General features: G+C 37.6%; 1 protein-coding gene across 10 annotated transcripts in view; it reads right to left on the bottom strand.

The window, feature by feature from the left end:
* Positions 1-13,641, bottom strand: part of NEK1 (NIMA related kinase 1) — a 218,232-nt gene that overhangs the window by 149,950 nt on the left and 54,641 nt on the right. For all 10 annotated transcript variants that reach the window (XM_067040071.1, XM_067040068.1, XM_067040065.1 and 7 more), the window contains 5 exons: positions 10,060-10,143; positions 7,305-7,372; positions 7,093-7,179; positions 4,820-4,874; positions 2,054-2,254 (listed from right to left, as the gene is read on the bottom strand). In XM_067040071.1, the coding sequence (XP_066896172.1) occupies positions 2,054-2,254; positions 4,820-4,874; positions 7,093-7,179; positions 7,305-7,372; positions 10,060-10,143 (495 nt within the window). The remainder of the gene's footprint in view (positions 1-2,053; positions 2,255-4,819; positions 4,875-7,092; positions 7,180-7,304; positions 7,373-10,059; positions 10,144-13,641) is intronic.

Here is a 13,641-nt window from a genome sequence, read left to right as displayed (position 1 = left end):
TCCTATATAAGTGGCCTTTAACCGCCAAATTTTAATTGGCTTTCTTGCTTACTAATGTGTTTTCCTGGATGTAACAGTTAAATCCACATCTCTGTTTTCTAAAGATTGTTTGTTCATACGGATGTTCTGTTAAAAGCCAGAGGATATATGACACTCCCCTCTCATCTCATGAACATATAAAGGTAATAAAACTATGATTTTGCTAGATATCTGATTTATACAAGCGTATAAATGATCACTGTTGATCATTTAAATCAACAAAGGCCACACAAACTACGTAAAATAATGCCACTTTCAGGTGATCATATTTATATCAATAACTTACACTAATTGACTTGATACAGATTTTTGATAAATCCTGTCAAATTAAAATTCAACACAACAAATATTTATTATGCACCTACATGTAAGTACTAGAGGAGGAATCATGAGTCAATAATCTATTACACATACATATAAATGCCCACACATCAGTGGTTTCCAATCATTTTCTGTTCGAGAAAAAACGATTACTATCATATGGATTATAAAGATAACACATTTATGTTAGCATAATAAAGTGATATACTGATAACGTTTAATATATATTGAGGATACTGAGTACTTATTAAGTATGAGACATCAGGCACTTCACAGGCAGTGTCACTTTTGATTCTCACAACCGCCTCATGATGTAGGTACATTTACAATCCCACTGTTCACAGGTGAGGAAAGGGAAGCACGGAAGTGTTCCGAAATCTTACTGTCAGAAACCAGAGAAGACAGGGAGAGTAGAGAAAGACAGGTGTCAGGGCTGGGGAGAGGGGAAGCGGAGTTACTGGTTAATGGGTATAGAGTCTGTTTTCCAGGATGAAAAGAGACGGATGTGGTGACCGCAGTACAGCATTACGAATGTAGTTAATACTACTGAATTGCGTACTCAAAACCGGTCACAATAATAAATGTTATGTTATGTCTATTTTACCACAATAAAAAAAACTGGAACACCAAACCAGAAGAACACAGGAGACAGAGGAGTAACTCTGTGCTGCGGCAACGACGTCAGGGAACATATACTTGGTCTTCGCTCAGTTCCTGGCACACAGCCCTCAAACCCCTGTGATTCCCTCAGCGGGAAGAGCACAAAAGCGTCTGTTGTTGTTCAAAACAAGCCCCTTTCAAACACACCTGAATTTATGTTAATGAGGTGATATCTGGAAAGCACCTAAGGATGGAGGCTGGTTGCAGGGAGACCAACCACCTGACTAGACGGTTAAAACTTTCAATGCCACTCCCCTCCCCTACCCAGGAGAGGAAAGAGGCTGGAGCCAATCACCAAGAGCCAATGATTTAACTGATCATGCCTACTAATGAAGCCTCCATAAAAACCAAAAGGACAGGGTTCAGAGAGCTTCTGAGCTTCTGAGTCACTGAACGTTCAAAGAGGGACCCCAGTTCCTACACTCGGGACCCTTCTGGACCTCGCCGTACGCACCTCTTCACCTGGCTGTTCATCTGTATCCTTTATCCTATGCTTTATAACAAACTGGTGAATGTAAGTAAATGTTTCTCTGAGTTCTGTGAGCTGCTCCAGCAAGCATATTAATCAAACCAGAGGAAGGGGTAATGGGGACCTCTGATTTATAAGTCGCTCAGAAGCACAGGTGGCAACCTGTGACTTAAACTGGCTTCTGAAGTGGGGGTGGTCTTGTGGGAGACACGGAGCCCTTAACCTGTGGGATCTGATGCGATCTCCAGGTACACAGGGTCAGGGCTGAAATGAATTCTGCTTGGTATGTACAACCTGCCACACATTTGGTGATGAGAAGTTCAGAAGTTCAGCAGGAAGTGTTAAGAGGAAACACAGAAGGTATGTTTTCCCTCCTATAGATGCACAGCTCAAAAGCAGACAGCAAGGGGAAGAGCTATGTGAGAACAGAAAGGAGGCTGACGCCAGTGCAAAGGCAAGCATTCCCCCACAGCTGCGACGTGCTCTCCTCCAAAGAGGAGGCCACGTCCCAGCCAAGCACCATAACCCTACTGTTCAATTTAACTATAAAATAAAAAAACATACCTGAGGGGAGAGAAACTTTTCAATGCGTTTGGCTATAAAACCTTTCTCCAATATGGAGTTGACTGATGGTCTATCCCTAGGATTTCTTTTAAATAGTTGAGACAGCAAACTGCGGAGATCATAAGAATAATGCAAAGACACGGGTGGAAAAGATCCAGATATGATCTTCAGTACCAGGTTTTTCATATTGCCAGCTTCAAACTAAAATCCAGAAAATAAATTAACATATATGAAACATAAGTCAAAAATGTCAGTTTCAACAATGAGAAACAGTGCTTTCCCTATCAATACAGAACAGAATTGCAACCCTCTTCCCAGTTTTAATCAGCACATGCTCTCTAGAGCGAGGTTCACTTGGTTATTTACGAACACATTTGAGAGAGAGTATCAGTCCTCATAAAACGGTACAACTCGCTATAAGATTAACTTTTACTTATTCAAAAAACTAAAAGATGGGATATAGGTATCAATTAGAGTAAAGAGTTTATAAACACATAACAGTAATCAAGATGGTAAAACAAGCAAACGTGGTAGTCTTCATTTAAGACCGGCCTTCCTGTGCCCCTGCTGTAGCAACTGGAACAAGAAATTAACTACAGAACTAAAACTATTTGAAAAAAATCTAATAAATAAAGGTACTGATTAATTTCCTTTTATACACTGCTCATTATTACTTTTAAGTGTGTGATGCTCCCAAAAGCCATGGGATCAGCAACGTGGCAAATATTCCAAAGGGGAATATAAGCCTTATCAATGGGAATATTTATTTTAGGATTAAACACAATATAAACTCTAACTGAAGTGGGGGGAAAAAAGAGGTGGGGCAGTTAAAAATCTAAAGATGATTTCATTTTGAAAGTAAAATTAAGCTTTTGACACTTCAGCTAAAATAGTATAGAACAGTTGTACACTATCAATATGTTCTTTTTTTTTTTTTTTTTGCGGTACGCGGGCCTCTCACTGTTGTGGCCTCTCCCATTGCGGAGCGCAGGCTCCGGACGCGCAGGCTCAGCGGCCACGGCTCACGGGCCCAGCCGCTCCGCGGCACGTGGGATCTTCCCGGACCGGGGCACGAACCCGCGTCCCCTGCATCGGCAGGCGGACTCTCAACCACTGCGCCACCAGGGAAGCCCCTATCAATATGTTCTTAATGCACACGTTAAGAAAACAAAACGTGCTATAAGTTAGGCACTGGTGATTATATCCAAGTACAAAAGGCTTCTGTTAAATGTGGAATTCTCCTAGCATTTAAAATATGATATTGTTTATTAAGATTTGAGTACAATTCAATCATCAGGAAATATCAATATACCTAAGAAGGACTCTTAAATGTAGAAACAGGTTATTACTCTATTCTTTCATTACAATGAAATTTTATTTATCCCTCAACTGATAAGCTCTTCAAAAATAAAGGTTAATGAATTACTTAATTTTATGTGTCCACTTAAGGGTAAACAATTCCACAATACAGAAACATGGTGACAGAACAATGTATTGTAAATGAAAAGACTTTCTAAAAATATGTAGATTTAGACCTAAATGACTGTGTGTCACAGAAAAACTAACCAATTCCTTAAAGTACAGATTTAATATCCACCAGGCCATATCACTTTGGCAGTCTATGCTTTTTTCCTTCAGAAAAATTAAATCTTAAGGGAATACAGTAGAAGAGTATGCAACTATGAATAAATACAACAAAGAAAAAAACTCCCCAAATAATATCAGGCAATAAAAACAAACTATAAAACTGCTTATACCATATAACCAAACTCTTGAGGGAAAAAAAACAACTCATTTTATAAATTTTTCTATAAGTCTAGAAGGAAACAACAAAATATTACAAGCAGTCATTATTGGCTGGAAGAATTGCTTTCGATATTTATTTACTTACTTATATTTTAATCTCTTCCCTTAAGTTTTCTGTAATGAAAATATATTATTGCTTAATCAGTGGGGAAAGCATTTTTTAAAAGATTTTAGAATGGAAAGTGATTAAAATTCAACCTATTCTGGACAAGAACTCCCCCTTTTTGGTGAATTATGTGTCACCTCAAAAGAATCTCAACCGTGAAAATTTTAAATACTCTGAATTAAAGATTATTTAAATTGATAAAATCCCCCCTCAACGAATATGCTGAGATACGTTCTTTAGATAATTTCAATTCCAAACTCAAATAATTTGGATGCTTTGAGAAAAACTGCTAAAATGAAATTAATAAAGTTTGTTAAGCTGAAATATCAAATTCATATGTGAATTTAACATTAAAAAGACAGCAAATTTGTCTTTAGAAATAATTTTCTGGAATAAAATGTGATATATGTATTATAATAACATACATAATATATATATGTAATATATGCATACATATTAAGGGAAAATTGATTTAAATTTATACCTCAGAAAAGAAGGAAAATTTATAAACCGACAGAGAAGAATTTCTAGCACAAGAGGGTCATCTGAAAGATGGCATATGATTTTTTTAAATCAGAAATTTTTTTTTTTTTTTTGCGGTACGCGGGCCTCTCACTGTCGTGGCCTCTCCCGTTGCGGAGCACAGGCTCCAGACACGCAGGCTCAGCGGCCACGGCTCACGGGCCCAGCCGCTCCGCGGCACGTGGGATCTTCCCGGACCGGGGCACGAACCCGTGTCCCCTGCATCGGCAGGCGGATTCTCAACCACTGCGCCACCAGGGAAGCCCTAAATCAGAAATATTATACGTACTTTTTGACATAATTTTTAAAGTATCTCAGAAACTTCTACTTACTGCATGTTTAAGTGTGCACATCTCATAAAGGACACACCCCAGAGCCCAAATGTCACTAGAAAAGAGAAAAATAAGAGATCTTCTCTAAATATCAGAATTTACTTTACACGGTTTTCTAATTTAAAGGAGACAAAAGCAGCATAAAAATGCTTTGCAAAAATATGTGTTCCATAAGACATGACCTTTCATACTTAAAATTACAACAATAACCAAATGACAAAAGCAGCTATCCCAGATTAGAAATAACAGTTGCCCAAGTAATTACTTTAAAAGTTTCATTAAAGAAATCTAGTATTTAAAAGGACAAAAATCAGTAAATTTCATGGATGCTTCATTTAGTTTTTTTATTTTGCATAAATCAAAATGTTTTGTTCAATTATTTGCAAAATACCACAATTTCTTAAATAGTATAAAAGCAAAATACTGCTTTAATTAAGAAGAAAATATTAATTTACTAAAATTAAATCTGAAACAAATCTGTGACAGCCAACTAAAATATGTAAGTACATTAATTTATTTTCTTCTAATTTAAAGACTTAAGTTACAATATCTTCTCTATCCATATTCTCTTCCGCTCTTTTATCTTAAACAGATAGTTCTGTAACTAAAAGAGTACTTCTATTTTTATTTCTTTTTATTTATTTTTTTTATTTTTATTTTTTTGTGGTACACGGACCTCTCACTGTCGTGGCCTCTCCCATTGCGGAGCACAGGCTCCGGACGCACAGGCTCAGCGGCCACGGCTCACGGGCCCAGCCGCTCCGCGGCATGTGGGATCTTCCCGGACCGGGGCACGAACCCGTGTCCCCTGCATCGTCAGGTGGACTCTCAACCACTGCACCACCAGGGAAGCCCCTACTTCTATTTTTAAAAGGAACCCCCCCACACAATTTAGAGCTATAGTGGTCCTTGGAAGTCAAAAAAAAGAAAAACAAAACCACTGCTCCTGGAAGCTGAACTTATTGAAAAAGAATAAAGCCTATTATTGAAATCCTAAAGTTATCTTTATCCAAACACTCACAAAAATCTACAAATATAAACCTGTAATCTCCGAAATCTGTTTAAGATTCAACTAAGAAAAAAATGTAAATGTAATTAAGCTTTTAGTAACTTGTACATGTTACAAACTAAAAGATATAAACAAAAACATTAAACTAATGATCTTATCAATAAAATGCTTTAAAATACATTTGGGAAAACATGAATTTCAAAGTATAATTGATGATGTTCATCAATTACATTTTTAAAGCATTTTTCCCAAAAAACCAATTTTACGTAAAATTCTCCAAGGGATGATTAAATCCATTCCAAATTTAAAGACTAATATTTTCACAGCTGAGTTATCCACAAGACACAGAAACAGCATAAAAATGTAAAATTACTTTAGCTCAAAGAAAATACTATTACCTTTTAGAATATCTACTAATAATACACTGCATGGACTTGACTGATCTTTGTAATTTAAACTGATCTTAGATACATTCCTCGGATGACGTTCTCAGACCTTCTGCTCAGGTCTGAAATGCAGCTTCCTCTCTACCCTCAAAAAAAAAAAAAGGGAGGGGGGGCAGGGGGATGGCAACCATGAATGCATTATTGCCAGCTATCACTTTCTTCCTTTCAGCTTCTAAGGGTGCTTTCAAAATTAAGACCAATGCTTCTTGGTTGGCACTTTTTAATTAGTGTGTATGAGAGAAAATAAAGGGTAACTGGAATTCAGTGGCAGAATTCCTCTTCCCAACACACATATTAATCAATCTGTTAGCCATAACATGGCCCAGTGATTAGGACTTTGTGCTTGGGAGCCAGATGCCTGGGACTTTGAAGTTACTTTACCTCTTTCTGCATTTGGTTTCTTTATAAGGAAAGGAGGAATGAATAATACCTACAACTCACAAGGTTATCATGAAGATAAAAAGAGTTAATGCATAGAATGCATTTAAAACAGTGCCTGGCATATAGTAAGTGTTCAATAAATATTAACTATGATAATTCAATAAGTGACTATTACAAACAGAAAGACAAAGAAAGCACGCTATTTCCCATTATAGCTTAAATAATAAAGTGATTCTACAGTTCCTTCAGCAAGATAGTGAAATAGCTGCTTTATAATTCCCCTCATTATATACTACAAAAATGTATATACATATGTATATATATGTTTACATAGGTGCATTACTGATTTTAGAATAATATTCTGAAGGTTAATAAAGACAGTACAACAGAGAACGATGTAAAGGAAATAAACACCTAATGAATATCATTTTAAATACCTTTTATTATTATATGGTTTGTTTTCACAGATTTCGGGTGACAAGTAGTATGGGGTCCCTATGCAAGTCCGAACCAGCTCCACAGTACTAGAACAAAAGAGAGTTACTGGAGAAGCTTAAGACACTTAAAGGCATTACCACACATACATCACCAGGGATTAAAATTTCACTGAAGACATTATAGAAAACTAAAGTTTAAAACTGTATGTTACCTATTAAGAACTCTAGCAATTCCAAAATCTCCAAGTTGTATTGTCCCATCTTTGGTTAAAAATATGTTCTGTAAAAGAGATGGAAAAAAAAGCCAGAAATATTGCTACAGTCCAGTTCTTAGTCAACGACTTCTGTCATAAAAATGAATCCAGTTAAAAAATAATGCTGGGATAAGTGGATATCCACATGCGAGAGAATGAATGTAGACCCCTATCTCACATCATAAGCAAAAATTAACTCAGAATGCATTCTAGACCTAAATGTGAGAACTGTAAAACTCCTAGAGGAAAATACAGGAGTAAATCTCCATGCCACTGGGTTACACAATGATTTCTTAGATATAACATCAAAACCACAAGCAAAAAAAGAAAATACAGATAAACTGGATTTCATTAAATTAAAAACTTTTGTGCAAAGGACACCATCAAGAAAGTAAACAGACATGGGCTTCCCTGGTGGCGCAGTGGTTGAGAGTCCACCTGCCGGTGCAGGGGACACAGGTTCGTGCCCCGGTCCAGGAAGGTCCCACATGCCGCGGAGCTGCTGGGCCCATGAGCCACAGCTGCTGAGCCTGCACGTCCGGAGCCTGTGCTCCGCAACGGGAGAGGCCGCAGCAGTGAGAGGCCCGTGTACCTCAAAAAAAAAACAAACAAAAAAAAAAACCAGAAAGTAAACAGACAACCCACAGAATTGGGGAAAATATTTGCAACTCATGTATCTGACAAAGAATCTGCATCCAGCATAAAGAACTCTTACAACTCAATAATAACCGAAGACAACCCAGTTTTAAAATAGGTACAGTCATATATTATATGATCCATTTGTATCAAATGTCCAGAATAGGCAAATTCACAGAGACAGAAAGCATACCACTGGTTTCCAATGCTCTATCATCAAACTGTGGAGCCAGGAGTTTGTGGGGTTACATGAATTAAACTCCGTGATCAGTCAGATGTGAACCAAGCACGTGCTCACAGCCAAAGATGGCACGAGGCAGGGTTGAGTGGAATGGAGTAAAATGGTCTGAAAGGAGATGATGAGGCAGAGGGTCGAGAGACAGGAAAGATGGGGTAGGGAGCCCCACCATAGTCCCTCTCCTTCCCACTACTCATCCTGGGGCTACAAGGCTACATAAGCAGCTGCAGGCCTAAGGAGGTAAGAAGACAGACACACGGCCTTGACATCAGGAAACAAAGCCCCTCTGCACTACCTACTCTGGGAAGTACGTGAGCCCAAGTGAGGCAAATGTGAAAGAAACCTCGATGCAAAGATCAGTGAGCTGTGGGGACAAAGTATCTCCCACAAAAGAATCCAATACACGTGAAGAAAGCTACTGCAAAGAAAAACAACCAATAAAATAACCAGAACCAGAATTCACTACAGACAGAATTAGTTTTACAAAGCAGTCCAATAAAAGCTTTGAAGTAAATATATTTAGAAACTTGCAAAGAAATAAATGAAGAATATGTATTTGAAAAGAACAAGACATTATGAAACAAAACCCAATTACAATAAGAACAGACCTATATGAAAAACCATTTAGAAATCCTGGAAAGAAAAAAAGTCATAATAAAGTCAACAGATGAGAAAAGCACTAGTTTACACAAAATTTCAAAGGGATTTAGTTAACTAGAAGATAGGTCGAAAAATTCATGAAGAATACAACTGAGACACAAATAAAATGTGAAAGAACAAATAAGACACTTGAAGGGACAAATTAAGAAGCTCCAACATGTGTCTAGAAAAAAATCCACAAGACAACTGTGAAAGTAGCAAAAGAGAAATAATATTTGAAAAATTATAGCTAAACATTTTCTACAACATTTCTAGAAGAAATATACATTCTCAAAAGTACACAGCATAATGAATAAAAGTGAGCCTCACCAATTCACAAACTGTGAAATTTCAGAACCATGGGACAGAGAGAATATCTTAAATGGGCCAGAGAGAAGAAACAAGGGCAAGAAACTGCAAATTCCTAAACAGCAACATAAGAAGCCAAAAGACAAACGGGCAACATCTTCAAAATCCTGTAAGAAAACAATTTCCAGCGTAGAAGTTGACAACCAAATTCTCATCAAAGTAAGAGAAACTTGGACTTCCTTTGTGGCGCAGTGGTTAAGAATCTGCCTGCCAAGGCAGGGGACATGGGTTCAAACCCTGGTCCAGGAAGATCCCACATGCTGCGGAGCAACTAAGCCCGTGCACCACAACTACTGAGCCTGCGCTCTAGAGCCCGCAAACCACAACTACTGAGACCGTGTGCCACAACTACTGAAGGCTGCGCACCTAGAGCCCGTGCTCCACAAGAGAAGCCACCACAATGAGAAGCCCACGCACCGCAACAAAGAGTAGCCCCGCTCACCGCAACTATAGAAAGCCAGTGCAAAGCAACAAAGACCCAATGCAGCCAAAAATAAATAAATAAAAAGTAAAGAAATATTTTCAAAAATTAAAAAAAAATAAAGTAGGAGAATCTTCAAACATGCAAAATCTAAAATTAAAAAAAAAATCCCTTCTACATAACCACTGTTTTGGATTTCTTCCATCATAATGAAAGAGCAGGACATGAAAAGCAGGCAAAGACCTAACATATGACACCTGTGTCATCTTCAGGGTTACAGTGGAGTGGGGACCATGAAGGGAGAAGATAGTCGGATGCAGACTGCACCAAGCTCAAACATTCTAGCCCAAGACAATGCCGGCCCCATGTCCACATCCACTGAGAAATCAGTAGTGACAGAATACACTTACCTGTGATTTTATGTCTCGATGAAGAATTTTTCTATCATGTACATGTTTCAGGGCCAAACATATCTGTACAAACCAGTCCAAAATCTAGGGGGGAAAAATCAAATCTGTCATTTCTTTTAAAATTTACATATCACAGTAGTGTTTCCTTGATCATTAAAATGATTCAGAAATATTCAGGGATATGGGGAACTAAATCCTTAAAAAAATTAGGCTATAATGTTTCACTTCACTGTACTGTAATTAATGTCACTAACATTAGGTAGATATTCGAGCCAACTGACACATTATATGCAGCACACATGGTAAGTTTAAATGTAAGACACTGCTACTGAAGCATCTCTCATAAATCAGAATTAATATGGAAAGAAATTTCCAGAGAAAAGTGAAAAATGGAATTACTTTATACTTTAGTATAGTATGATGGTAAATGACTTTTCTTTCTTGTTAAATATATATTTTTCTCTATATATATAAGTAAAAATCATAAGAGGAAAATAATTAGGCTGGAAATTTGGAACACATCTCTGACTTTTTTCTCGCTCCACATTCATCACATAAAAACACACACTCTGGAGGTGGCCACTTGAAAGAAAAAGGCTGAATTTCTACCTCACTCCTAACACCAAAAAAATTCCAAGTAGATGGCATTTTTAAACATGAAAAAATTAAAGTATAAAACGATGAAGAAAACATAGGTTAATTTTCTATACTCTGACTGACGCAGGACTTCCAAAACATGATACCAAACCCACAAGTCACAAGAAAAGTTCCCTATATAAACTTTAAAACATCTGGATGGCAAAATATACAATTAAATTTAATAATTATTTGAGAAAATACCTGCAACATAACTGATAGATTGCTAATCCTCTAATACACAACAGTTCTTCGACATCACTGAGAAAAACATGGCAGCCAAAATAAGAAGTGGACAGAAGAGGGGAAAGGCAAATGACAGAGGAAACATAAGCCAATAAACACATAAACCAAATACTAACTTCCCTCCAAATTAAAAAAATAGCAATTAAACAAGATACCACTGTAACCTGACAAAGATGAAGTGATAAACAATGTTGGCCAGAATGTGAGGAAATAAGTCTTTGCATACCCTGTTTGTGAGAAAGTTAATTACAGTTACTCGGTAAAAATTTTAAATTCACATACCATTTGAAAGAGCAACTGAAATTTCAAATTTATCCTACAGATAAAATGTCACAAATACAAAAGAATATGTACAAGGATGTGTACTCCAGCATTGTCTGTCCACCTAAACATCATCAAGGGCCTGGGAAAATATCACAGTTGGAATCACTAGAATTCTATGCAACCACTGGGAGGAAGGAAGTACTTCTGTGTACATATACCACCAAGAAGGGAAAAGAAGAAAGTCACAGCACGGTATGCAGAGCACACTCCTTTTCTTAAGTCTCTTTCTGTCTATAACATACCAGAACTCTGTGTAATTGTTTACAACTGTGTGCTGTGTGTAGGGAGGATGCACAGAAGGACAGCTACCCAGAAGTTAACAGTGTCTTCTTCAGGGAAATAGATTTTCAGAAGAATGAATGAAAGGCAAGTAACAGGCTTTACTTTTTATTCTCACCTCTTCAGCATTTTTTTAAAAGAACAAATGTCACATTAAAGTAACCTAAAATTAGAGACTCTGGGAGGGCTCACGCCAAGGAGTACTTCCCAGAACTTCTGCTGTCAGTGTCCTTGCCCCCATGGTGAGCCACAGCCACTGCCCGCCTCTGCAGCAGACGGTCCAATGCTAGCAGACCAATGAATTGGGAGACAAGGGATAACAACTATATTTAGAGAGCGGAGAGTCCAAGAAGATGGCAGACTAATGCCCCAGAGAACCACCTTGCCAGGCTCCGAACGCTAGTTTCTTTCACAGAACAAAGAGGTATTATAAGATTCAGGCTGCTAATGTTTGCATATGCGCATTCAGCCTTAAAAGAGATTAAGTTGAGAAGCAAGAAGAACTACAAACCTGCAGCCTGTGGAACAAAAACCACATTCACAGAAAGTCAGACAGGATGAAAAGGCAGAGGGCTATGTACCAGATAAAGGAACAAGATAAAACCCCAGAAAAACAACTAAATGAAGTGGAGATAGGCAACCTTCCAGAAAAAGAATTCAGAATAATGATAGTGAAGATGACCCAGGATCTCGGAAAAGGAATGGAAGCAAAGATTGAGAAGATGCAAGAATGTTTAACAAAGACCTAGAAGAATTAAAGAACAAACAAACAGAAATGAACAACACAATAACTGAAATGAAAACTACACTAGAAGGAATCAAGAGCAGAATAACTGAGGCAGAAGAACGGTTAAGTGACCTGGAAGACAGAATGGTGGAATTCACTGCTGTGGAACAGAATAAAAAAAAAAAAAATGAGAAGAAATGAAGACAGCCTAAAAGACCTCTCGGACAACATTAAATGCAACAACATTTGCATTATAGGGGTCCCAGAAGGAGAAGAGAGAGAGAAAGGACCCAAGAAAATATTTGAAGAGATTAGAGTCGAAAACTTCGCTAACATGGGAAAGGAAATAGCCACCCAAGTCCAGGAAGTGCAGTGAGTGCCATACAGGATAAACCCAAGGAGAAACATGCCAAGACACATAGTAATCAAATTGGCAAAAATTAAAGACAAATTATTGAAAGCAGCAAGGGAAAAACAACAAATAACATACAAGAGAACTCCCGTAAGGTTAACAGCTGATTTCTCAGCAGAAACTCTACAAGCCAGAAGGGAGTGTCATGATATACGTAAAGTGATGAAAGGGAAGAACCTACAACCAAGATTACTCTACCCGGCAAGGATCTCATTCAGATTTCATGGAGAAATCAAGAGCTTTACAGACAAGCAAAAGCTAAGAGAATTCAGCACCACCAAACCAGCTCTACAACAAACGCTCAAGGAATTTCTCTAAGTAGAAAACACAAGAGAAGAAAAGGACCCATAAAAACAAACCCAAAACAATTAAGAAAATGGTCATAGGAACATCCATATCGATAATTACCTTAAATGTGAACGGATTAAAGGCTCCAAACAAAAGACACGGGCTTGCTGAATGGATACAAAAACAAGACCCAATATATATGCTGTCTACAAGAGACCCACTTCAGACCAAGGGACACATACAGACTGAAAGTGAAGGGGTAGAAAAAGATATTCCATGCAAATGGAAATCAAAAGGTAGCTGGAGTAGCAATACTCGTATCAGATAAAATAGACTTTAAAATAAGGAATGTTACAAGAGACAAGGAAGGATACTACCTAATGATCAAGGGATCAATCCAAGAAGAAGATATAACAATTATAAATATATATGCACCCAACATAGGAACACCTCAATACACAAGCCAACTGCTAACAGCTATAAAAGAGGAAATTAACAGTAACACAATAATAGTGGGGGACTTTTACACCTCACTTACACCAATGGACAGATCATCCAAAATGAAAACAAATAAGGAAACAAGCTTTAAATGACACAACAGACCAGATAGATTTAATTGATATTTATAGGACATTCCATCCAAAAACAGCAGATTACACTTTCTTCTCAA

Source organism: Kogia breviceps, chromosome 8, assembly GCF_026419965.1.
Source record: "Kogia breviceps isolate mKogBre1 chromosome 8, mKogBre1 haplotype 1, whole genome shotgun sequence".
In the NCBI taxonomy this organism is placed as follows: Eukaryota; Metazoa; Chordata; class Mammalia; order Artiodactyla; family Physeteridae; genus Kogia; species Kogia breviceps.
The sequence above is the reverse complement of the archived record's forward strand: the minus strand, read 5'-3'. Positions and strand labels throughout refer to the sequence as shown.